The 27,458-nt window shown below is 38.6% G+C and overlaps 1 protein-coding gene across 1 annotated transcript in view; it reads right to left on the bottom strand.

Annotated features, from left to right (window-relative positions):
* LOC149306012 (1-phosphatidylinositol 4,5-bisphosphate phosphodiesterase gamma-2-like) overlaps positions 1–24,039 on the bottom strand; it is a 41,814-nt gene extending 17,775 nt beyond the window's left edge. Inside the window, exons 1-13 of the mRNA XM_089540523.1 lie at positions 23,968–24,039; positions 15,009–15,236; positions 7,524–7,667; positions 6,981–7,074; positions 6,496–6,543; positions 4,391–4,475; positions 4,026–4,109; positions 3,275–3,318; positions 3,083–3,155; positions 2,018–2,119; positions 1,073–1,191; positions 891–976; positions 69–189 (exon numbers count right to left, since the gene is read on the bottom strand). Of these exons, the coding sequence (XP_089396649.1) occupies positions 69–189; positions 891–976; positions 1,073–1,191; positions 2,018–2,119; positions 3,083–3,155; positions 3,275–3,318; positions 4,026–4,109; positions 4,391–4,475; positions 6,496–6,543; positions 6,981–7,074; positions 7,524–7,667; positions 15,009–15,204 (1,196 nt within the window). The 5' untranslated portion in view covers positions 15,205–15,236; positions 23,968–24,039. The remainder of the gene's footprint in view (positions 1–68; positions 190–890; positions 977–1,072; positions 1,192–2,017; positions 2,120–3,082; positions 3,156–3,274; positions 3,319–4,025; positions 4,110–4,390; positions 4,476–6,495; positions 6,544–6,980; positions 7,075–7,523; positions 7,668–15,008; positions 15,237–23,967) is intronic.
* Between the last annotated feature and the right edge of the window lie 3,419 nt (positions 24,040–27,458).

Genomic DNA, 27,458 nt, shown 5'->3' with positions numbered 1-27,458 from the left:
CCTTGGAAGGCCCTTACAAGCACAAAATGTTATTTTACTTTTAGGAAAAATCTCATTAAAATACCTACTCAGATGTGACAAATGCATGCTCCTTGATGGCTTGCACAACATCATCAAATTTAATTTTGGTTGTCCGTGTCCATCCATGATAAATGATGGGTTTCCCATCTGGACCATCCCAGCAATCCACTAGTATATGCAATGAAGAGAACATAAAAGTAAAATAGTCAGTAGCATTCAATTACGTTCAATATTACATTATAATTATTAAAAGGAAGGTCTGGATGGCAAGGAAGCAGCAGCTAAAGATCTTAGACGAGAAATCAGGAGCTTTTCTCTTCTGCTTCTATTTACAGTGCTCCCAGGTTATAGGCGGGCGCACTATATGCGGCTCTGAGCTTACGCGCAAAGTTGTGTAGAGCCGCACGGGAGCATGCGGGGCGGTGCATCCCATTCAAATGAATGGGGCGCGTGCCTGTGGTGCGCACGCACCGCCACACCACAGCGTGCACAAGCCTCATTCACTTGAATGGGGCTCAAGCATACGTGCTATTTGGCTTATGCGGGGGTTCCAAGGGCGCACTGTACTAGATAGACAGGAGAAAGCAGGAGAAAAATCTCCCCTGCCCCTCCAACACCTCTGAGGGAAGGTTTAACATTTGATGTAATTGTTAATAGTTCAGTATTCAAGTAGTAGTAGTAGTAGTAGTAGTAGTTGTAGTTGTTTTGGTTTTAAATCTTGAGTTAAGTTTAACCGAGGGGCGGGGTCTGGGCAATAAAATGCATTTAAAGCAAGTCCCTGGTAAAGAAAAAGTGAAGGAACACTGAACTAGAATGTACTCCAATAGTTATCATTTTCTCTTAGTGGATGCACAAAACCGATCACTCACACTCAATACATCGGCATCCCATTCGGAGGCACCTGACATATGCTTCGGGAGAAGATTCGCTACGAAGCTGGTCTCCTGTGAGGTATCTAGGCCATAAAGAACAGCATTCAAAGGTGTAATGCAGTTTTTGTTGTGTTATGGACGCTGAAGAAGAAACACTACTTTTTAAAAACGCAGCTTACGTATTATGCGAAGAAGAAATCCAATAGTGGGACAAAGGATTATTCATGTCCTGAGGGTCAATTGCATCATACTTGTCATCCCAGATACTGTTTTCTTTTGAAAAAAGGTAAGTAAGGAACTAGAATACATAAACAAAGGACGGCAAAATTTTAATTAACACAACGAGAGAAAGAGAAAGAGAAACAGCTCGTCGTTCCAATTTATATCAGAATGGAGAACATCACCTTTTGCTGATTCTTTTTATCCTCTTTATACCCAGATGAAAATATTAAAATTTGCAGAGACTTTTAAAATATTATTTTACCGTGCTGATATTCATATCGGTATGCAAGTAAATAAATGTTCTAATATTTTACACCCTGCATTGTTTGGCTGCTTCATCGTATTAATGAGGTGCGTTTTGCTTTCAATCAAGAGTGAGAATCATGTTGCGCTCCAGATGTTGTTGGACTGCAACTTCCAGAATTCCTTACCATTCATTATTCTAGTGCTGTTGGAAATTACAATCCAAGAACATTTGGAGGGCCATACAATTACTAACCTTGCTTTAAACTGTTAGAGTGGCCACACAAGGAAACTTTAAAGGCTTCAATGGTCAAGTCCAAGATGGAGGGAATATATGGCTCAGCCTAGTGTGCATGGCAAACTACAATGCTGTGCTGAACCATATAGGAATGCAGCCTATGGCCCTAAATATGCATTTTATTGTAAATGTAAATGCATGTTGTTCTTCTATGCCTAATAAAGGTTGACTGACTGACTGACAATATTTCGTAAGAAGTGAGACAAATTTGCCAGAGGCAGTTGGTGGGCCAGTGTGAGAAGAAAGATACGGACTTAAATAGCTGGTTAGACTGCTGCATCAGGTCTCTTTTTATATTCTTATGGTAGCAAAGTTGCAAATTAATAAATAAAATGTAATAAAATAAAATATAAAATCTTACCTCATCAACATAGAGAAAAGGTTCATCAGTTTCTCTCATAGTATCATCTATAAACCTGGACATCTGTTCTCTTACTTTATTAAGATCCTGTGCCCACGTTTCCTAAAATTTCCGCAATATACAGTTGTAACTCACACCCATTTATCTCAATAGTTAATGCAATATGATCCCTTTACAGTTATGCTTTTCACCAGAGGTAAAGATATACTACAAGAATTATTCATGCAATTGCAGTAATTCATTCTTTTCAAAATGTAAGCCAAACTGTAGAAAGCCACGTGAAAAGGTAAGAGATGCCTGCCCATAGTAAGGAGAATTCTGAAAACCTTTACATAAGATGGATCTCCTGAAGGAACAGTAAAGCACCTTCCATTTAAAATCAACTTGCGCATTTCACCAGGTGATCAAACATCTTACAGTTAAACATTATGCAGTTAAAAAACTTTGGCTTGAGGAATGGTCACTGTTCATTCATAAGGGGACAGAACACATTCAAAACTAAGATGAGTAAAAAATAAATTGTCCAAAGAACTAAATACAGATACTGTTTTCAAATGTATAAAGATAAACAGTGTTTCAAATGGTGGTGGCAAACAAGAAAGCATTAGTTGCATATACAGGATAATGTACAAGACCACAATAAAACTGTTATAGCCAACATAAAAATCTGATTATTCAACAGGCGTTGACAGAAAGTTCATCAAAATATACAAAATAGTGAGATAAATATTCTAAAACTTGGTCACTTCTTTTGCATACACATTTGAGGAAATATATTTCAAACTAAAGGACTAATATTGACCAGGATCCAGGAAGTCTCTTCTGTGCAAACTGTTCTCAGGGGAAAATGTGTCTCTTTTTGGCCAAATCCGCCCTCCAGCTGCACCTCCCATTCCACATCTTATTCCTTTTAGAAGATCTCCCAACTCCCAGTAGGTACAACTGGCTGTTTATCAGAGGGAAGACAGGAAAGCTCCACTGAGCAGAGAACTGAACATGCATTCTCTGGATACAACCCACAGTGCCAGAAGTGTCTTCTTGAACAAGAGCTCTAGGTCACCTCACCTGCTGCTCATGTAGCAAAAACCTTTGGAAGTCATGTAAATGTACTGCTGAGGCATCTGGACGATCTGTGTTGCTGTTAACAAAAGACGACAGGGAAGAACAATTATTTTAAAGAGTACTTCAGTGGAAGACCCATAAAAGTTCAAGTCGGGGAGGAACATTGTGTTAAATCAAAGCTAAGTTGCATCTTACCCCATAAGAAACATAGTAGAATCTTTCTTGAAATCATCAAGAATCTAGGAAAGCAGAAGATACAAAATAATGCATGTGTTTTGTTTAAGCTACAGAACTTTTATTGCTTGGAAAAGGGATGCATGGTATCAGTGAAATTTGCAATAAAAACCCATAGAGGCCAAACAAACAGCCCTGGAGACTGCATGCAAGCTATGGGCTGCACTTTGCTCACCCCCTTGGTAAAATATGGTTTCATTTCCACCTGGAATCAGGATATAAACCCATGGTTTGTTGTCCTAAGACCATTATAACAGAACTAGGCCATAATCCCACTCCAGCATGAATTTGTGTCATGATGGAGAAAGTGCCAGGGCTCTTGTGGGCCTACCATGGCTGATTTTTAAATATCCAGACACACACATACATATACACACCATTGTATCTAACATTTAAAATATATTTAAAAATTAAAAATAGAGACATCATATCTACAATGTTAAAGAAACACACCCAGTCTCAATTGATAAGTCATTCCTGAATATGCAAAACACCTCACTCTTCCATACCTCCCAAAAGTACTACAGATTTGTTTCTCATAAACAGGTACCGATCCTTCTAAATTGATCAAACTGAAAGAAACAAGAGCAACGTGCTTTTACAGAATGAGGGATGACAGGCTTGCAAGTCTAGCAAACTTTTGCACTATAAATGGGCAAATGACCATTTTTCATTAGAAAGTAAATCGCTGGGATAAGAAAGGCCCATTTACCGATTTCTGTTGCTCAAACATAATTTTCTTGTAGAACAGATGGAATTGCTCAAAGCTAAGTTCTTCTTTAACAGCCTTTATTTCCTGTGGGGAAATAAACAAGTGACAACTTGTCAATTTTCATAATTCCCTGTGTGTTCCATATCTCACAACACAAACACATTTGATTTTGGGAAATGTGATTTGTATCTAGCATTAGCAATGTAGACAACCTTCGTCTGAATGCTAGGACACAAGCTTTTATCTTCTGATGTTGTCACACACGTAACAGTAATTATTTTTGTGCGTTGTCACCTGTGGCCTAACAGACAGGGTATAAACAATACAATATACACAACGGGGAAAAATGGTTAGCATATACTTACTGCAAACCTGTCTTTCAAAAACTTTACACTGCTCACTTTGAAGTTTACTGATGGAAGCACAGTCTTCAACTCTCTAAGGCTGATGCTGAAAGTTAAGAGAGCAGAAGATTTAAAATGAGTGCATTTGGAGAATATTTCTTTCTTTCATGTGCTTGATCTAGTCTGGCCCTTACATTGACACAACCCTTTTCAGGATGGAAAGTACGTAACAAATAGAAAGGAAAAGCCTCAAGTCCAAAGGCCATGGTTTATGGTTATATTTTCACCACATTCTGCTACATATAGGCTTTACTGATACATGCAGACTTGATTTCATAAAATAAATACTGTGGCAGATTACGAACAAGTTCACATTAGTAAATTAAAAAGACTATTTTATACATCTCTACCACAAGGCCTCTCTTTAGCAGAGTACATTTGAATTCTATAGGATCTTGATTTTGGATGACTTATGACCACTTGTCTAGACATTTGCCAAACTTTTTCTTCCTTGGAAATGTTCCATTAATACAGCATTGCACCAAGTTCCCTTTAAAATCCTCTATTTCCCAAAAACAGGGACAGAGTAGCCAGGAGATCTGTCAAAAAATTAGTAAGATAAACACAAAGCTGTAACATACAGCTATTAAATAACCCTTAGATACAGAACTAGATTACCACTGTTCCTCGATTTTCCAATATTTTCAGAATCCATCTTGTGTTTCAATTCCACCTTCATATTGTTTTTCTTTTAAATTCTAAATATTAAAAATGAAGCACCCCTTGTATTCAAAGGAATTGTTGCAACCAGCTGTGCCTGGCGACATTAGGTTTCCTGTCTATTTGAGCCAAAAAGGATCACACTTTTACAATATTACATCACCGTATACAACAAATAAAACTACTTGGTTTCTTTTAAGGAATTATAATCTGACTCCTCTTTCTTCATAAAACACAGGGCAGCTTCATAAAGCGTTGCTGTCCAAAATTTCTCCCCATCCATAACACTGAAGTGAACTACTCTTGGTCCATTTAAGCCAGTATTGCCTGTTTTCGGGCAAAGAACATTTTCCACATCCATTACCTGAAACTTTATGCATGCAAAACATGTGCCCTATCACTAAATGGTCTGGCTTTCAAGTTCACATTGTCTTCCCACCCCCATCTCTCCTTCTATTTAGAAAGCAAGAAGCAGTGCCACCATAGTTTAACCTTGAGGGGATTTATCAGCTGTGTTGTTGTTTGGCATTATGAACACAATGTGCTAAAAGTGGTTAAGATCAGCTAGAGCATGTTTATGGCAGCTGGAGAGGCTTTGCTACCCCATGGACCTCCCATGCGTCACAATTCTTCCTTATTATGGTGTTTCTTATCTAAACACAGGTGCCAGCACAGTGTTGTGAGCTGCTGTCAAAAAACCAGGCAGGAGTTGGCACTCTGCCCTTCCTCTGAAATAAAAAACAGTTAACCCTGGTCACATAAATTCTGCTGCTGGGAACAGAGACCTCCTTTGAATCAGTGTGTTTCATGCAGCTTTCCAACACTGGGAATTGTGTTAGAATAGTGTTGTTCCTTGCCTCCACTCTCAAAAAACCAATGTCTTCTTCAAAATGAAAACCTGGTTTTGGGTATTTCTTAGGAAACTCCTAAAGTAGAAAAAATGCTTGTTGTGTATACTGAATCATTAAGAATACTGCTATAAAATGAGACTATGTGTGATCATCTTAACATAAAGCTTTTGAAGGGCTAGTTTTCTAATTTCCTTGCATTGGAATTGCTGCTACAGCCTTCAGGCAAACTACAACCATGAGCTTTTTTACACTAACAGCATGCAGATGGTACATTTTAATTCAGCAAAACTAATTCTGTATGCTCCTGACTCAGTCCAAAGGTTAGCAGACCACAACATGTCAATTTATGCTATGAAGTGCGCAAAAGGGTGCAAAAATTAATCATGGATTTGCACAAGCACTGCCAACACTACTCAGGTTTGTCCTTTCTTTTTAAATATGAATTAGTGTTTTGGTTTAGGTACTGTTGACTTTACTATAATGAACACAATTAAAATGGAGGAAGATGAACAGAGCAAGTGAAACTAAACCCGAAGTTGAAAGGATCAACTTTACCTGTTCCTTCTGGATTGATCCACAGAGTAAATCAGCTTTCTGAGCCAGCTTTAAAGAACAAATAAAAGCACAGCAATGGTAAGTTTTATGACGACTTGATCAAACTTGTCTAGATATAAACCTTTACAGAGATTTAAAAAAAACAACAACAGAAATGTCTACTAAAAGTTTTGGTCATCTTTAACGGGAGAAAGAAAACCAGAGATTTAAAGCACCTTATTCCCCCTGCTATTACTACTAATACAACAAAATTAGGTGAGAAGTACAGAAGAAGAGGACACAGGAGTGGCAGATGATAAGTTCATGCTGTACAGTATCTTCACCTTATAAATAGAGCCAAAGTTGGCCTTATAAATAGAGCCAAAATTTAAAACAGTGCTCTCACAGAACATTGATACTGCTTTTCCCACAATGAGAAATCTACCAAACTCCAAAATTCTTAACAGCCAGTTATACCCAAAACAGGAAACCCTTTTTCCGCATACCTCTCTGTAATTGCTGGTGTAGAAGCATTCATGGCTTCTTGATGTAAAATATTCAGCCCACACAACCACTTATCAGCATCATCTTTGGAGTCAGCTGAAAATTAAATGGATGTCAAATCAGAATTTAAAAATAAATCTCCAGTTACAACAATCTGTCCAAGAATACGTATGTTCTTCAGCAACTTTATAGCTCTATAGCTTTCTAAGGCTAGCAAGACGTTTTTAAAACTCTATTTAAAATGACATTTTTCTTTAAGAAAGTGAGGGAGAGAGAAAAAAGAAAAGAAGGGACAGCAAGGAAGAGCCATTTTCAAAGCTTCGTAATTGTTGGTGTTGTGTGCCTTCAAGTCATTTCTGACTTATGGAGACCCTAAGACAAATTATCACGGGGTTTTCTTAGCAGAATTTGTTCAGAAGGGGGTTTTCCTTGCCTTCTTCTGAGGCTGAGAGAGTGTGACTTGCCCTGGAAGCACTGATCCTCCTGATTTGAGGATAAGGGTACAAAACTAGTGATATGAGCTGTAACAAAGGAGACAGATTTACCTGCTAAACTCAATGTGTTGAGAACAAACTGAGTGCCATAGAAAACAGTGAAACAATGTTCATCTTTTTGTCTTGATGCTTTCCCACGCTCAAAGTCCTTTGAGTTTTTTCCTGGTCGGATTTCCTTTATTTCCATCAAATCCACTACAGAAAAAACAAACAGAAGATAAGACCTAAATGTAGGGTACAAATTTGCTTAGTTAGATATTAATTTATAAACCCAAATTACAAGATTGCTTGTAATGACAGCATAAAAACATCTTCAGCTAAGAAAGTGTGAAGAAAGTGGTAGAAGCTGTGATATTCCCCAATTTGACTACTGAATGCAAAGAGATGTTCATACTTTAATAATTAAAGCAGCATCTTTCAAGGCATATGTTGCAAAATGGTCAAGCATCACCCTTGCTTGCTTTCTAGAATCTCTTAATGTCTAAAGCATGATATTTCAGTAGAAGGATATTTCACACAATATAATGGCAATCTACCAATTGCTTACATAGGTATAGGCTAAGACTATAAGAAGAACCATGCCAGATAAAGCAAAAGACATTTCAGAACCATGGCTACATTTCCCACAGCCATTTGCTGGCACATTTCTTCATGCCCAGGTTTTACTAACCAGTGTACATTACATGCATCAGAAGGGAGAAAAATCTACTTCTTCCGACGTAAAAGAAATGTGCACTCTTCTGATAAAACACTTGTTCAAAAACTGAGGAAGTGGTTTCATTCTGCTATGAAGATTGGATCCGGGAACAGACGGCTCTTCCTACTTCTTGACAGAATGATGATTAAATGTACAGTATACTGAATAAAGAACAACTATACAACTGTTCCTCAAATAGGTTTATCGATTCGCCTAGTATTCTAGACAAAGTAACTTTTCCAGTTTGTTAATCCAAATTATGGTGTGATATTTACATAGTCTAGCTATAAAAACAATTATGGTTAAATGCATCTGAGAAAGTAGACTGAAGTCTACGAAAGCTCATGCTGCCAATTTCTCTCTTTGAGTGAGTCTCAAGGGTGCTACCATATCTAATGTGGTTAAATTGAAACAAACTGGGAAGGGGGAAGAAAGGTGATTTTAAAAAGTATTTTGTTTTTAGAAAATAAAAGTACAGTCGGCGTTCCTTATCCACAGATTTTTTTATCCACAGATTTGAGCATCCACTGCTTGAAAATATTTCCAAAAAGTATAAATGCCAAACACAAACCTTGATTTTCCATTTTATATACAGGACGCCATTTTGTTGTGCCATTATATTTAATGGGACTTGAGCATCCACGGATTTTGCTATCCACGGGAGTCCGGGAACCAAATCTCAGCGGATAACAAGGGCCCACTGTAGTCAAGAGATGTACCTTCTATGCTCTGTTCAAAATGCAGGGTATGCATTACTCTTACTACTAACATTATTAGCTGCTTGGAATATGTGCACAGTAAGCCTTGGTGCAGAGTTGTAACTTGCTTCGTTTGTTCTTTCCCTGACTGATGGCGAAGAGGAAGCCTGGTTTAGATTGGTTAGCATTCAAAGCAGAGGAAATGAAGAGACCTGAGAGTAGTTAGGAGGCCACACATGCCGATTCTTTCTTGCGACCACAGAACGGAAACTCTAAATACCCAGCTGAAAAAACACACTGACCCACCAACCAAAGGCATCCAACGGGTCAGACATGAAAAGGATCTGTTTCCGAACAAAAGCGGATTAATATTAGAACACCTTGACAGAGTTACCCAAATTATATTTCTCACAGCTACCATTTAGGATACTTCTCCATATCTGTCGGAGGATAAGTCCACAAAAGTAAAGTTGGCTGTCGCTCAATTTCTTACAGAGACAGAGAGGATTAGAGCCCTCTGTGTTTTAGATAAAAGTTGATAGTAACTGTTTTACTGTATAGCTTTTTCCCCATTTGATGTTTGTCCCTTTTTATTTTATGCCTGTTTCTTTTATTAGATCTGTGGATCGTAATAAACATTTGATTGATTTCAGATACTTGAAGATCAAATAGCAGCAACTAATTGTCTGACCATTCAAAAAACTGGCAGGAAGTTACTGTCTTTGCTATGGACTTGCAACCTGTTCTCTGCCACAAATTGTGATATTAGGGATACAATAGTACAAATGTTATTTGGAGGTCAATTTCGTAGAAACACACATCTGTTTTGGGCAGAAACCAGCCATTAGAGAGACAATTAAACTAAATGGAGGGCTGCCAATCTTGCTCGGAAAGACCCTGTAAAAATAAAGCAGTACCACAACACTTCAATCTGTCCTTTATTTTTGGCTGAAGGAGTGATTCAACTATAGTAACATTGAGGTAGGATTGTAATACAATCCAGTCACTTTTACTGGTTTGAGATTACTCACTGGAGTGTGCAATGACTGTGTGAGATAAATGAGAAAGGCACAGATAATATTAGTAAATGAGTAAAAATGAGTTAGGAAGAAAAAGGTCACATGGCAGTGGAATAATAACTAATATGTCTTGTTGCGTCACGCAGAACCATTATGCAAATATGCACTTCTTTTTTCCATAAGGGTGAAAGTACTTCATTTCATTCTTTCGATGGGTCACAGAAGTGAGGACAGAAGCGAGAACTCTTCACAATAAAGCTCCCATTTCAAAGACCACTTTGTCTCTAAGATTTAAAGAATGTGGGATCTGCAAGTTTTGTGCCCACTAAATTATAGGCTGAAACGACTGCCATCCTCAATATACTTGCCCAGGATAAAATCTCATTAAAACCAGAAGGGTCTCTTTCTTAATGTGCACAGGATCATGAAGCACAGTAGGACCATTTTTCTTTCCAATGCCCATTCTCCCACCAAATGCTGAAGATTTACAGTATAAATGGAAACAATGCCTTGCTATGTCACTAAAATCTTGGAACAGATGGTATTGTAACACAAATCCACAAGCTATTAGTGAACAGGTGGCATTGCGGGAGAATGCCTCTACCACAGACTAAAAGTTTGAATTTGTCAACTGCAATTATTTTATAATTAAGTCACGCATTTGCACAACTACTAGCAGCTGAAGCAGCAGCAGAAACCCAGTGTCTGCGGTATATTAAAATAGTGCTGTGAGGAAGAAAGGGGAAATGGCTGCTTTGTTCAGGGTTAAAACATTGACATATGGTTCTGCGGAGGGCTGGACATTATTTAAACTCCCTGAGGGCTAACCTACAAGTAATGTTTCATTGCAGCAGGCTAACATGATTTTCCCTCTAGAAAATATGAACTGTTGTAGCTCGCGGCCAGGTCAAATCTCTTTGTAAAATTTCATCCCAGGATATTAAAAGAACTGGTAAAAGTACTCTCAGAACCACTGTTGATAGTCTTTGAGATTTCCTGGAGAACAGGAGAAGTCCCAGCAGACTGGAGGAGGGCAAATGTTGTCCCCGTTTTCAAAAAAGGGGTAAAAAAGAAGACCCCCCCAACAATGATCACCCAGTTAGTCTGACATCAATAGCAGGAAAGATTCCAGAGCGGATCATTAAACAAGACGATCTGTAAGCACTTAGAAAAGGATGCCTTGATCACTAAAAGTCAACATGGGTTTCTCAAAAACAAGACATGCCAGATTAATCTGATCTCTTTTTTGATAGAGCTGCAAGCTTGGTAGATGAAGGGCATGCTGTGGATGTAGCCTATCTCGATTTCACCAAGGTCCCCCATGATAGACTTGTGAACAAGCTAGTAAAATGTGGGCCAGACAATGTGGATTTGCAATTGGTTGACCAACCAAACCCAAGGGGTACTCAACAATGGCTCTTCCTCATCCTGGAGAGCAGTGACTAGTGCGACGCCACAGGGTTTTGGGCCCAGTGCTATTCAACATCTTTATCAATGACTTGGATGAAGGAATAGAAGGCATGCTTATGAAATTTGCAGACGACACCAAACTAGGAGGAGTAGCTAATACCCCAGAGGACCGCACAGTATTTACATTGACCCATGGATAAGTCAATCCAGGTTTTTTGGGTCAGTTTTTTGACTAAGATTTCTAGATGTATACATGTGTATATACAGTAGTTTTTATGACATTGAAAAACCACTATTCCCTTTAAAATAAAGGTGGGCAAATCACTGCTAGATATAGTTCTAGTCCACAATCAGTATACAGCCCAAGTTTGTGCACATTTACAACACATAAAGATTCTTGAGGGGGCCCTTCTATTGCTTCCTCTATTCTCAGCCAATGGTGATTCTAACACCTTCCCAACTTACTGGGTAACAGGTTGGGAGTAAAATGGTGGTGACAGAGATGGAAAAGCAGGGAACTCAGAGAGTGAATTTAGATAAGTATCTCAAGTGTTTGGGTCCTCCCCAAAACAGCAGAGCAATGCTTTCCTCCATCTCATCATCACCATGTAGCAGTAACAAGCAGCAGCTCCCTCCTAGTCCACAACGGAAATTAGAATCAATTAATCTAACTGAATAATTGCCCAGATTGCAGTCTATCACTAAGCAGAAGAGATAAAAGGACTTCCTCTGCAAGTATTAAGAGCGCTGTTGCCTCCGTCCCGGGAGGAAACACCAGTGAATCAAATAAGTGCAAGTTTGCATTGTCATGAATCATCTATAAAGGCAGAAGTAAAGAACGGACAGTTTGGAAAGGTTAACAGGTTCTTCTTCTCTCGTTTGGCGAATGATCTCATGCTTATGATAAGGTACATTTTAACCTAATCTCTTTCTGTTCTTCTCTATTCATCACAACTGAAGTCCATGTTTACTATGTATCCCTTTCAATTAGACATGCAAAGGTATTTTATACTGGGTAAGACAACTGACCTCAACTACAGAGTTTGGAAAAGTGTAAAAACAAAAGAACCAACCACCTGAAAATCTCTCTTTTTTCCTTTAAAGTTTGTAGTTTTTATAGGAGCAAGAACCTAGATTGTCCAGCTTTCCAAACAAATCAAGACAGTTTTACTACATGTCACCACTTTGTTTAGGTCACACACAATGAAAGTATCATCCTTCCTTGAACAAGCAAGCATTATTACTTCAGCGCAGAGCAAATAGCAACTTTCCTTTGCTATGGCTACGTAAAGAACATAAAAATAAACGTAGTCAAGAAAATTGTAGTCATTTTGTTTATGCAGTCCAGACCAACTACATGTGTCTGGCAGACCAACATTTAACTTTAGAAAAATGTCTGCAGTTATGAATGCCTGGCTCAAGCAACCGGAGGAAAGCATTTTCTGGGTACTCCGGAACAGAAAAGAAAAAATATCCCTCCCTGGGTAAACAATTTTAGCCTTACATGAGGCACAAGTAAAATCTTTGTTCACATCATGGAAAAGGCTTGAAATGGGAGAAACATGGGGAATATTAAAACTTGCACACCGGAATCAGGTACACTTGCAAGGAAAATGTTAACATTGGAGAGCTTTAGTACATGGTTCAAGTTCCCTAAGTTTGCACTCCAACAAAGCTCCCCATGAAGTAAATGAAATCTGCTGCCATGTTATCAAAGGCACAGCAACCTCTCCAAAGCAAGAAGTCTGGCAAATGTACGCATCTGTTCAGCTTGCAAAACCTGCAACATCTGACATTGTTTAGTAAAAACTTTCATTTTGTCACTCTTGTTGCTTCTCTTGTTGTTGATATTAATAGATACAGATCACCCACTCCCATTTCTTGCTCACCTTAAGCAGGTTCAAACCTGACTGGCTCACTTCCCACTCCACTCCAGTGCTTTTGCAAGTGAACGAAGGAGGGTTGTTCTTACAAGAGTGTGGATGCAGCTTCATCTCAGTAATTTGTATAGAGATACCTAAGACCATGGGTCATTCCCCTTCTCTGCCTGGTAAGCACTGGCAGGTTAAAAATGCCCTTGCTATTACTTGAGGACTGTAAGCCATACTTTCATCCTCCCGGATGTATACAGAAGGGTTATCAAAAATTTCTCTGAGCTGCAAAACCAAAATCTAAGTCCACAACTGCTGTTTTTCTAGTACATCAGCATCACATTGCAAAAGGCAGTTCTTAATCAAATGCAGTTGTATCGACTGTAACAAATTTTGCTTTGACTGGGGGAAAGAAACACGAGCTAAAATTTGCACTGAACTAGTTCGTGCTCTGCCTCAAACAAAAATTGCAGGATCCAACCCTATACTTGCGGCAGGAAGGCAAAACCACAAACTGGAATACTGCACATTTAGCACATTTCTCAGAATGCTAGTGCCTTGGAAATGACACTTAGAAAACTCTGAACATTTCAAACATTTCAAACACGATTCTGGCTATCATTCCATATACGGATTCCTTGGGGTAAGTCCCATTTCATTCAACGGGGCTTACTTTGGAGTAGATATGGGATCTGTGCTGCAAGTAGAATAGTTTGTTGTGAGCTTAGGCATAAAAAAGCCTCAATGGACAAACTGAAGCATGCTATTTACTTCCTGTATGTCAGCCTCTTTCATGTTAAATTCATGTAGCTATTCTGTCTCTATACCCAAGGTACAGCTACCTCTGCCTACATATGTCACTACCCATAAACATGATGAAATGGATTCTGGGCTGTAAAAATACAGTGTGGGGGTATCATCCATAAATAAATAATACTATTATCACTCTAAACTATACATTGCTTTTACAGAGGAGAACAAACATAACAAACAGAATGTAAAGGGATCTTGTAGTACCTTTGAGACTAACAAAGAAAGAAGTTGGTAGCATGAGCCCTTGTAGACTTGAGTCTACTTCCTCAGATGCATGTTAAATGTTCAAGTTTTGCTTTTACAGAAGAGAACAAGCAGAACAAGCAGAATGAAAAGGGATCTTCTAGCCCCTTTGAGGCTAACTGAAAGAAAGAAGTTGGTAGCATGAGCTCTTGTAGAGTTGACTCTAATTCCTCAGATGCATGTTAAATGTTCAAGATTTTTGAACATTATTGTTACACGCCGACACATGCATGGCGTTTATATGAAAAACATTACCTTCCTTGCAATGATACATGGCATGCAACTTAAAATTCATCATCATGATAGGCATTTCAGGCATCGTGATTTTAAACCATTTCACTGCCAATATACAGGTGCTTCATTTAACAATGAATTCAAATGTTTGAAAATATAGCAGAGTTTATTTAGTGGGTTCCCATACCAAGAACCCACATCCCATTCCTGACAGACCTGCTTTATCCATATTAATCACCAGACTTAATACTCAATGCTTGATTTGGGTGTGTGGAACAGAACTGTAGCATTAACAAGGGTCAGACTCTAGCCAATGTGAATAATCCAGTCGAGATTAATTGTTTTGATATTCCAATGGTTTCATGGGAGAGAAATGTTAAATATGAACTTTCTAAAAAGTTCGCATCATAACAGCTTAACAACATATATTACAACACCATTTGGCCAAGAACATGGGTCTATAACCAATGCAGTAGCCCAGGCTGTTTTATGCAATCACTCACAAAGGGAAGTTCTTTTATTTGCAACCATGTCTCCATCCAGATACTCACAGAATCCTTCTATCTTGTCAGCTGTCTTACTCCATGCTACCTGCCTGGTCTCCATAATGACCTGGATAGTCCTCCTCTCTGGAGTACTTTTTTTCAGGCTGTACACTGTCATGACAGTGCCCAGCTCCAGTGTCCTTTTGATTTGACTCTTCTCATATTCTGGTAGTTCCCCATAGTCTATGCCTTTCTTGGGCATTTTCAGGGTGTAGGCAACAAGTCTTCAACAGGCTGAAAAGAAAGGGGAGAATAAATATTATGGTTTTAAAATTGACTTTCTCCCTGTAGAAAGAATATTGTTATAGTTTCATAGAATCACAGGATCATAGAGCTGAAAGAGACCACAAGGGCCATCGAGACCAACCCCATTCTGCCATGCAGGAACTCGCAATCAAAGCACCCCTGACAGATGGCCATTCAGACTCCATTTAAAAATCTGCAAAGGAGGAAACGTTACTACTCTCTAATGCAATGTGATCCACTGTCAAGCAGCTCTTACTATGAAGCTGTTCTTCCTAATGTTGAGGTCAAATCTCTTTTCCTATAGTTTGCATCCACTGTCCTGTGTCCTAATCTCTGGAGCAGCAGAAAACAAGCTTGCTCCATCCTCAACATGACATCCCTTCAAATATTTAAACAGGGCTATCATATCACCTTTTAACCTTCTCTTCTCCAGGCTATACATACCCAGCTCCCTAGGTCTCTTCTCATAGAGCATGGTTTCCAGACCTATCATAAAATAGAGCTTTTAAAGAAAAAAGACTTTAGGTCAAAGTACACATTTCTAGACTGGTTAACTTTCACAAATAGCTTTACTGAAATGTGGTGCTTCAAAAGACAAAAATAAACAATGACTTGCTATCAAACAAGAAAGAAGTTGTATTACCCTTGCCAACACAATGCAATTACGTACAGTTTACTAACAATGGCTGGGGTGGAGTAGCCTGAGAAGTGAAAAACGAACTTGCATTATGGAAAAGCAAGCGGGAGTGCTTCTAGTTAACAATGGATTGTCATGAACTGTTGGTCCCTCACTGTATTATACACTCATTCACAACCAAAACAGAGATTTTAGCTCCATCCCCTTCTTCAAACAAGTAGTCCCACCTGTGCTGCCAGATGGCTTGTTTGGCATTGCAAGATCAAAATCACGACAACATTTTCCAGATCAAAATGTAACACATAACAAGACAAAGGGATAATGACTAGGGCTCTAAGGACATTTTCCATGAACACAGTGAGACTTTGTTCGTTTTTAAGTTGTTGTTGTGGAAGCTGCCATAGGTCCCATCCTGGGAGAAAGCCACAAATACTGTTTATATTCATGTATAAGTCAAGAAATTTTAGTCACAAAATTGACCCAGAAAACCAGAGTTGACTTATCCATGGGTCAAAGTAAGTATTGCACTTTAACTCTAATGTTAAAAAATGAACGATTCCCTGATGAAAGGCAAGAGTGAAATCTGTCCTTGGAAGCACTGATCCTCCTAATTTGAGGATAAGGTTACAAACTAGTGATATGAAAAATCCAACTTTATAATAACATACACACTGCAATACAACATAGAATTACCTGAGGAAGTTCCATTAAAATCAATGAAGCTTACTTCTGAGTAGATAGACCCCATATAGTGGACTACACTGTGCATTGCAATTGTTACGTTCCTGCCATGACACAAGCCTGTTTGCTGATTATTTCATGAAGTTGGAATGCATTTAAAAAGAAATGGAGACGTTATCAGTTTGGCTGTATCATTTAGGTAGGAGGAAGGAGAAAATAAAAATGAAATTATAGTGCTGAAACAAGCCTTGCATTGCAACAACCCTGAGAGGGGTGGGTTTTAAAATCCTTTAACAATGAGGAACTGAGATAACAAAATGATAGCGACATAAGTTCTGTTGCTACATGCACACTCCGACAATATTTCCGATTCTTAAATTAGCATTTTTTAAAATATAAATTACTTCTACGCAGATTAATTTTTGGTATGTGAGGTGTTCCAAAAGTAACCAATTGCAATGCAAGACTAAGAAAAATATTAGATTTGACCGAGGGCCCAAAAGTACCGTAAGTATGGACTGTAGTATACCTCATTCCTAATGATTGACCATGCTGGTTAACTTTGAAACAACTGGTAATCCAACAATTATCGTACTTCACAGTTCCACAGGGTCTCTATACATACAACTCAGTTAAAGCCATCATTTCACAATCTACTCAATTATCGGCTATGCATATTTAGTTCCACTGCATGCTTATTTAGGAGAGTCTCACTGTATTCAGTGGTGCTCATTCCAGAGGTACGTATAGGATTTTAGCCTTAGTCGGTACATTGAAATTCACCACAAAATTTAAGGAGCATTCTGCCACAGCCAAATATTCAATTGCAAGTATCACTGAAGTTCAAACACTTGTTTGTTACATGCCTTCAAGTCAGCTCCAACGTATGGTGAAGTTATCATAGGATTTTCTTGGCAAGCCTTCAGAGGTTCACCACTGCCTTCCTCTGAAACTGAGAAAAGAGTGACTTGTCTATGGTCATTTGGTAGGTTTCCGTGTCTCAGTGGGGATTCAAACCCTAGTCACCCGGAGTCCTAATCCAACATTCAAACCACCACACCACAGCGTCTGACCAAACCGTTATACAAATGTTTGTAAGAAGAAAAGGAGCTTTATACCCTTGGATATTGACACAGCTGAATGTCACTATGTTTTCATGTGGAAGGTCCCTGGTTCCATACCCAATCTGAAATAGGCCCTTGTCTAGGTCTTTGCAAACCTGCTGCTAGGAAATAGTATTGACCTCGGTGAACTAAATGTTTGAATAAACGCTTGGTCCGCCTAGGTCAATACTATTTCTTCACAGCAGGTATACAAACAAAGACCTAGACAAGGTCCTATTTCAGATCTTGGTATGGAACCAGGGACTATCCATATGAAAGCAAGTGCTTTGCCACAGATGCCCATCTCTTAAGTCAGGTCTGCTATAGCAAAGTTTTCCCTCATTCATGGACAATAATGCTAAGAAGAAACAGCTATCAAACTCTGATCAGGAATTATTCTCATCCCCTTCTTGATGGCAATGGCAGAAGAGAAAGGACTGGAGAGCTCAAAAGCAACAGAAATCATAAACTACATTATCGCTTGTATTTCTTTGCGTTATTCTTTTTGTCCAATAGTGTTTACAATAAGTAGTTTCAATTTCCTTATTAATAGCCAGACTCTGCAATCTTTGCTTTCTTTCCCACAGCTTCAGTTTAAAGGTTTGCTTTCGTCCCTCTGGGTTGATATTTAAAGCGACATTTCAGAGAAAACAAAACTGCTGTGCCGTGAAAATAAATACATACCTTGCTATTTTAAAGCCAGGCACCCAGTATCAGATAATTTGGAATCTGGATTTTCACCCTGCTCCTTGGTGGAACGGGAAGAAATAAATAAAAACACAATTCTACTAAGTGCATACCCCATCTTTACATTACAGAGAACTAGCAAGAAGGCTTACTGGGCTGCATTCCCAAAAGCCAATGACAAACACCACCATTTTATACAGCAATTGAGCCGCTGTATATGTTGTCCAATGAAGCAAATAATAATTATTCACTACAGTAGTTTCTTACATGCCAGGCTTCACCCTTCAAAACCACAGCTTTTATGCATATCTGTTTGCATATCACACCAGAAAAATTTACTCAACACCTGGAGTGGCACCTCTACTCTAAACAGCAGGCACAAAACAAACATAACAGTTCGCAGAGTATGTCTTGGCACGAAAACAAACAATCTGGCACCAGCTAAACTAAACAGAACCACTGAGGAAGAATCAGAGATTGCAAGGGATGGAACTTGAAAGGAACCAGTTACAAGGCAATGAGAAAAGAGTACAGGATACTCAGCAGCTGGGACTGAAATAGAACAGAAAAGTCAATGATTATGTGAGATGCCACTTGTTTGTGTATGAAGGCCTGAACCAGAGCTGTCTGCGATACTCTCAGAACTCTGTGTACCACAAATATGAGTACTTTAATGTTGTATCATAAAATACTGCTGCAAACAATAGACTTTGACCATATTAATATCACACCAGCTTGCCCTGTAGCACACTGCTAATTTGAATTGGTACCTAGGAAAGAAAGGCAGCTAGGGAGAAAATTCCCTGAATGATGACAGGAGGGGTCCACAACATCTATAGACTGACTCACCCTACCTCTTTCTCTATCCAGCTTGTAAAACAGAAGTGGGACACATGTTGCACTTGCAACTCTAAGCATTTCTCACCATTCTGGAGGGCCATGTTATTCTCACTCTTAGACATAAGTTATTTGGGGGCTAAACAGACTGCCCCTTTCAGCACCAAATTGGGGGTGCGGTAACTACATGCTGCAGCCCCCGATCTGGCATTTCCACAGCACAAAAAGGAGCCATAAAAAGTGGCTCCTTTTTGCGCCACGGAAAGGGCACATTTGCCATCGCAGTGGTTCCTTCTGACGCAGCGCTAAAGGAGTGCCGTGATGCCACCTGCCATGCGGTAGGGCACATGGCATGACGGCGGCGTCAGGGCAGTGTCGGGGCGTGAGTCATGTGGACACCATGCCCCCACTCTGCCCTGAGGCCAGCATTTATCGCTGGTCTGTCAAGGCTGTTGGTCTCTCATGTCATATGTCTGTAGATACAGGTGGACAAGATTCATCTGCCAAAACATCAGAGTAGCAGTAGTACTGTAGTTGTTGTTATTGCTGCTGCTGTAATTTCTTTACCACCTCTCCTCAAGGCGGGACACAGCATGTAAAAATACAAAACACAATTAAAAAAGAAAACCCATAAAACCAACAGGTAAAACACAATACCGTGAAACCATTAAAACACAGCCATGTAAGTACATTCTTAAAAGTCATTAATTTCAAAGTGACTGGGTATGTCTGCCAGAAGAGATGTGCTTTTAATGCTGTTTTAGCATTTTCAGCTGTCATATCTCTTCTGGCAGGTCATTCCACAGTCCAGGGGTGGCAAACAAAAACACGAGTAAGCTCCACCTGGACTCACTTCATATATCATGCTAAGCTTCACATGTTGCACTAATACATAGGAGGATTAGGTACTTGCACACAGCCTCTTTCTGCTTTCCAGCAGCAGCAACAACAACAGAATGACTGAGAACATAGTGTCAGGCTATGTTTAAGTGCTTCCAAACAGGATTCATATACCAACTTTAAATCCCAGCTTTCAATTGCTCCATTGGGCAGAGGCATGCATGAGCAGTGAGGGACCAAACAACATCAGGAGAGGCTTATTACACATCTTCTAAATTATTCTACCGCCACAAGGCCACAACTTAAAATTGCATAACCGGCTGCAGGCTTGCTCAGAAGCCATTACCAACAGTTCCGGGTTCCCATGCAATAAGACAGTAAAGTTCATTACAGCTTCCTGATTCATTTTCTTGCTCACATGAAGGAACAGGCTGCAAACACCTGTTTGTTTGGGCTTCCGGTTAACATGAAAACACTGCCTTTATGTTGCAACCATCCTCCATAAGAACAATCCCCAGACAAACAAGCAAATTACTTCAAATTATGAGTAATTTTTAATGCAATGTTCATTATGAAATATGACTAAATTTTGAATAGGAAAATCTAATAACAGACTACAACCATCCCTCCACATTCGCTGGGGTTACAGGAACAGGACCCCTGTGAATGCGGAAACACTGCAAACAACAAAAACACTATGTTTTCACCTGAGATAACACCGCTCTAGAAATCTCTAGGTCCTCCAGTGCAACTCTGTGGTCAACATCTCCCAGACATTGATCATAGAATTGTGCTGGAGGAGCTACGAATGCCTAGTGGAGTCTTCTCTCTAGGAATCTCTAGGTCCTTTTGTTCGACTTTAGGTTAAAGTTGACCACAGAGTTGTGCTGGAGGACCTAGAAATTCCTGGAGAGAACATATTAATAAAATCCGTGCATAATCAAATCCGCAAAAGTCAAAGCCACAAACGTGGAGAGACGAGTGTATATCAAATCCCAAACCTTCAGCTATTCTGATACATGAGATTTCCACTTCTCTCCATATGAAGTCTTTTCCAATCAAAAAAGAAACTTAAAGCATTCAGAGGGCCCTAGTCTATTCCTTTTTGTAAAAGGGGGAAATCATTGAGACTAGCGTGAGACACTGTGACTTTTCAACTTTAAAAGGATATTCATACAATGGCACAGAACCATAGATGAGTCCCCCCTCCATTCCTTGCTGCAAGATGCAATCTCATGCACAAACACATTATGCAGGGTCCTCCTCTAATTTTCACACCACCACCACCACCTTTCTTTCCTTCACATCGCATCTAAATTACTGCTGTTAGTAAACTACTCACCTCCCTACTGGGGGAAAGTCAGGAAGGGGGGAAGGTAAGGCAAGCAGTTGGTTTCCTTCCTTCTTTTTGCAGCTGCCAAACCTCCTGCGCTAGCAGAGCAAGGAGAGCCCTCCGCCAGCCTGCAAGGTTGAGACAAATTAAGTCGTCTGCTGGGTCAGAAGCCAAGTCTCAGCTCAGAAGATGCATTGGCTAATAAACCAGTGTAATGTCTTCCTGTCCAAGGGCACTCAAGGTAATTTACAAAGGAAAAGATGGTGACAAGAACAGCAGAAAACACAGCTGAGGAAAATAAACAGCAGCCCTACTACCACAGGGATTAGCTCCACATTAATTTGTGTTTGGGTCCATAACTAAGGAGTTTATCACATGGAGGCTAAGTGCCCAAATCCTGTGCAGAAATGGGATTTAAATCCCAGAAAAATCCCGCAAAAGCAAGATCGTTTTCAGACACATCAGGGGTATTGAGCATTAATCCGACATTAACTCACACAGAAAGTGGACAAAATCAGCCGCTTTTTACTTTCGGGAAAATCCTGAAAGTAAAAAGCGGCTGCTTTTGTCCACTTTCTGTGTGGGTTAATGTCGGATTAATGCTCAGTGCCCTCAACGTTGTCTGAAAAAGACCCCACTTTAGTGGGATTTTCCCAATTTAAATCCCATTTCTGCACTCAGTGTGATAAACTCCTAAGTTACAAAGGACCTGAGAATGCTCCAACAACAATTCAGGTCCAAAATGCACTGCAGAAACAATCCAGTTTGATAGCGATGTTAAGTGCCCTGGCTCAGTGCTAGGGAATCTGGTGTACTGTGGCACCAGAGCTCTCTGACAGAGGAGGCTAAATGTCTCACAAAAACCAGGAGAGTTAAAGCGGTCTCAAACTGGATTGTTTCTGCAGTGTGTTTTGGATCTCCAGTCTCCAAATTCCTAGCATGGCAGAGAGTGGGATGCTGAAAATTATCAGAGGAGAGAAGGATTTTGAATCAGAATGAGAGAATGAGCTGTGTAGGCACCAACGGGAGTGCCTCAAGGCATGTGCAGAATGCCAGCTCCCTACACGGCCGAAGTGTTCCTGCCTCCCGCACGCAGATGCCCAATTTCTTTAGCTAATGATTTCCAGAGGACTTCTCAGCTGCAGCAACTTGAGTCAAGCCGGGTCTGCGGTAAGAGGAAAAAAGAAGAAGGAGAAAATATGGAGCAACCACAGGCTACTTTTCAGAGATCTGGAGCTCCGTTGGACCAGAAATGCCTCCACAAGTGAAGGGGAAAGACATTTTTTAAAGCAGCAAAATAAAGTGAGCTAAGGTCCCAAACACACTGCAGAAATAACCCAGTTTGAGACCACTTTAACCACCCTGGCTCAATGTTAGGGAATGCTGTAGTTTTGTCAGACATTGAGCCTTCTCAGTCTGGTGCCACAACAAACTACAGTTTCCAGGATTCCCTAGCACTGAGCCAGGGCAGTGAAAGCAGTCTCAAACTGGATTATTTCTGCAGTGTGTTTTGGACTCATGTCTCTAAATGAGAGCCAGTGTGGTACAGCAGTTTGAGCGTTGGACTCTGACTCTGGAAACCAGGGTTCGAATCCCTGCTTGGCCATGGAAACCTATTGGGTGACTCTGGGCAAGGCACAATCTCTCAGCCTCAGGGGAAGGCAATGGCAAACCTCCACTGGGTAAACTGTGCCATGATAGGATCGTCTTAGAGTAGCCCTAAGTTGGAAATAAGTTGAAGTCCCTAAATGAGAGGAAGCTTGGTGAAGTGGTTTGAGCGTAGGACTCTGGAGAGCAGGGTTCAAATCCCCGCTTGGCCATGGAAACCCACTGGGTGACTCTGGGCAAGTCACACTCTCTCGGCTTCAGGGGAAGGCCATGGCAAGCCTCCTCCGGATGAATTGTGCCAAGAAAACCCCATGATAGGGTCACCTTAGAGTAGCCCTAAGTTGGGAATGAGTTGAAGGCACATAACACACAGAGGAAGCGTGGTGTAGCGGTTTGAGCATTGGGCTCTGGAGACCAGGGTTCGAATCCCCGCTTGGCCATGGAAACTCACTGGGAGACCTTGTTCGAGTCACACTCTCTCAGCCTCAGAGGAGGCTAAACCTGAAGATACTTACCAAGGAAACCCCACAACAGTACTTCCTTAGGGTCCCCAAAAGTCTGAAAACAAAGACACACAACAACAACAAAAGGTCTCCCCATGTCCATAGGAAGCCACACACACTGAGGAGGTGACAAGACACTTCCCTGGCCACTTTTACAACAAACCCCATCACTTTTTACATCTGTGGTTTCCAAATGAGGGTTCCCCCAGGTGTTCTGGACTCCAACTCCCAGAAGCCCCAGCCAAGTAAGCTCTCAACAGGGGATCCTGGGAGTTGGAGTCCAAAACACCTGGAGGACCAGAGTAATACTACAGTAAAGACACCCCTAAATTGGTATTAAATGGATCATTCCTTAAATAAAGACACCCCAAATTGGCATTAAAGTGGATTATTGCTACAGTATAGACACTCCCAAAACTGGTACTAAAGTGGGTTATTTGTACAGTACGAACGGGAATGAAGGAAGATTGTCCTTCTGCGTTCGCCTTACCTGCCCCGCAACGCCAGTAACCGAAGAGAAGGGAAAGAGCTCAATTATGTCCTCCCCCTTCGGCGTCTCAAGGACCTTCTGCCGCTTCTGCTTCTGCTGCTCCACTCCGGCGGGGTGGGCGGGGCCGAGAGGAAGCACGTGACGCGGCACAGCCAATCAGGAGCCGTGGAGGGAAAATAAAGAAGGAAGGTTACTCGGTAGGCGGAGCAAGGAGGCAAAGAAAGTCAGTCAGGGAGCGTCCGCACTGCAAAGATAAGCCAGTTCGAAACCGCTTTAAGTGTCCCGGTTCAATTGCGGGTGTATTTTTGCGATACATTTGTATGACACACTTTCTCAGCCTCAGAGGATGGCCTTGGCAAACCTCTTCTGAAGAAACCTGACTAAAAAAAACCCCATTGTTATAATTATAATTATATGTAATTGTATGATTATTACTATATTATAATATATATTATAATAATTATATAGTTATATAAATTATAGGTATAGATATATAAAAAAACTATATTTATATAATTATATATTTAAATTTAATTAAAATATTTTAGATATATATATATATATTTAATATCTATGTAAATTATATTTATATAATTATATTTTTAAGTTATAATTAACATACTTTAGATAATATATATATTACATATAAATTATATTTATATAGTTATATATTTAAATATAATTAAAATATTATATGTTATATAATTTATTATTATCATATTATATAATTTTATTATATAATATATTACAATAATATGTAATATGTATTAATATAATCATTAATAATAATACAATTAATAATATATTATGTTATTAATATATAATAATAATATAATATATATGACATAATATATATTATTATAGTTATATAATAATTATAATATATATTATATTACATAATATATATTATATTACATAATATATATTATTATAATAATGATTATAATATATATGTTATATATGACATAATATATATTACTATAATAATATAATAATTATTATATATTATATATGACACAATATATATTATTATAGTTATATAATAATTATATATATTATATTACATAATTTATATTATTATAATAATATAATAATTATAATATAAATATAATATATTACATAATATATATTATTAGTTATATAATAATTATAATATATATATTATATTACATAATTTATATTGTTATGATAATATAATAATTATATATATATAATATTACATAATAAATATCATTATAGTTATATAATAATTATAATATATATATTACATAATTTATATTATTATAATAATATAATAATTATATATATATATATATATTATATTACATTAAATATATTATTATAATAAAATAATAATTATAATATATATATTATATACCATATAATATATATTATTACAATAATATAATAATTATATATTATAAGTATATTATTATTATATATATTATGTAATATATAATATATTAATAATAGAATTAATAATAATGATTATATTATTATTATATATTACATAATACATATTATTATATTATTATAATAATATATTATGTAATATATAATATATTAATAATATAATCATTTTAATAATAATAATAATAATAATAATAATAATAATAATAATATCCCACCCTTCTCCCAATACCGGAAAATGTCTTCTAGGATTTCTGAAGGCATCTTTTGTCTGTAATTCCCAGGACATTATTTTGGGAATTACGGACAATAGATTAAAAATTACAGACTCTTTCCATAGTTTGGGAACTTGAAATATTCATCTGAGATGATGATGACGATGATGCAGATGATGCAATTTGGTTTCGGAATTAGCAATAGCCAAATCCCGAATAGATGTAAGGCACTCCCATCGGATGACTGGAACAGGGAAATAAGATCATTATCTGGTTATTAGCGTTCATCGTGTCACACCTGGATTACACCTTGCCACCCACAATGTATAGCAAGCAAAGGCTGTCTATGGATGGAGCATTCCCTTCCTTTTCTATTTTGCATCTTTATCTTTTCTCGACACAATAACACAACTAGGCCCACCTATTAAAAACCTTTTGGATAATTGCTATTGGATAATAAAAAGAAATACAGGTTACACAAACACATAAGAGGACACAACAGAAATGTAAAATGCCATATAAGTCAAGTTAAAGTTATATGTTGTCAAAAGTGTTATATATAGTTAAATGTTTGTTGAAGAAGAAATGGAACTTAAAAGAAGTTGAAGGATATAGTCCCAACCAAATTGGGAACTAAGTGTTGATTTATATGAGGTATATTCCGGCTCTGTTAGATACTCATGAATTTGGGTATGTATATATGTATTAATATACATATGTATTAAGATTTTTGAAAGATTAATAAAAACATTTTGGAAGCCCTTGCCCACCTTGAATCCCATTGTGAGCGAAAGACAGGGGATAGAATCGTAGAATCCTATTATTATTATTATTATTATTATTATTATTATTAACATTTATTGATACAGCGTTGTAAAGTTTGCACAGCCCTTTACATAGTTAGGGTCAAATATAAGAAAAGAGAAAAAGAATAAAAACCTGCCAAGCGGCATACAGTCTATAAAACAACCGCATTACATGATTAAAAATTAATTGACAACACGTCATCACAAAACGAATCGTTGGAGGCTTGAATGCTAAAGTCGGCAACAGAGAAGGATCAAAGGCAGTAGGAAGATTGGGGACAAGAAACAAAGCAGGAGAGGGTCTGATAGAGTTCTGTGAGGCCAGTAATTTATTCATTGCAAATACCTGCTTCATACAACCAGGTAGGAGACTAATAGTATTTTTGTGGGCTATAAAGCCATGTTCTAATCTAGAAGAGTTTATTCCTTGATGTTTCGCCAGCATCTGTGGCTTTGGCATCTTCAGAAAATGCTGGCATGGAAATGAGTGGGGTATACACACACACACACACACTGTGTGACTCTGGGTAGTGAGAAGTGATTTCTATGTACCCAAGGTGTATAAATCATATACATACATACATACATACATACATATATATATATATATATATAATACCCAACTCTCTTCCATGCCAGCATTCTCTGAAGATGCCAGCCACAGATGCTGGCGAAACACCAGGAATAAACTCTTCCAGAACTCAGCCACATAGCCCCAAAAACCCACAAAAAGCTTGAATCCATTGCTCCATGTCCTATTCTCAGGAGTAGCAGAAAACAAGCTAGCTCCATCCTCAACCCTTCAAATACTTAAAGAGGACCATCATATCACCTCTTAACCCTAAATCTCTTCTTCGGATTCCATTTTAAGTATCCCCCTCTCACAATCCTGCCCCTTCCTCGCCTCCTCTCCCCCAAAATAATTGAATGCAAGCTATTTTTGCACTTTGAACTCAGTTTGCGGCAATTGAAGTTAGTGGAGGAGAAGGACATTTTAAAAGTGGGATTAATCGAGACTGTCCCTGCCAAATTGGGACAATAAGAGGATTGTTGTTGTTGT

The sequence above is a fragment of the Sceloporus occidentalis genome, unplaced genomic scaffold (assembly GCF_023333645.1).
Source record: "Sceloporus occidentalis isolate IW3139 unplaced genomic scaffold, rSceOcc1.0.p SCAF_10, whole genome shotgun sequence".
NCBI classification, from domain to species: domain Eukaryota; kingdom Metazoa; phylum Chordata; class Lepidosauria; order Squamata; family Phrynosomatidae; genus Sceloporus; species Sceloporus occidentalis.
Note: the sequence above shows the minus strand (reverse complement) of the source record. Positions and strands in the feature narration are given on the sequence as shown.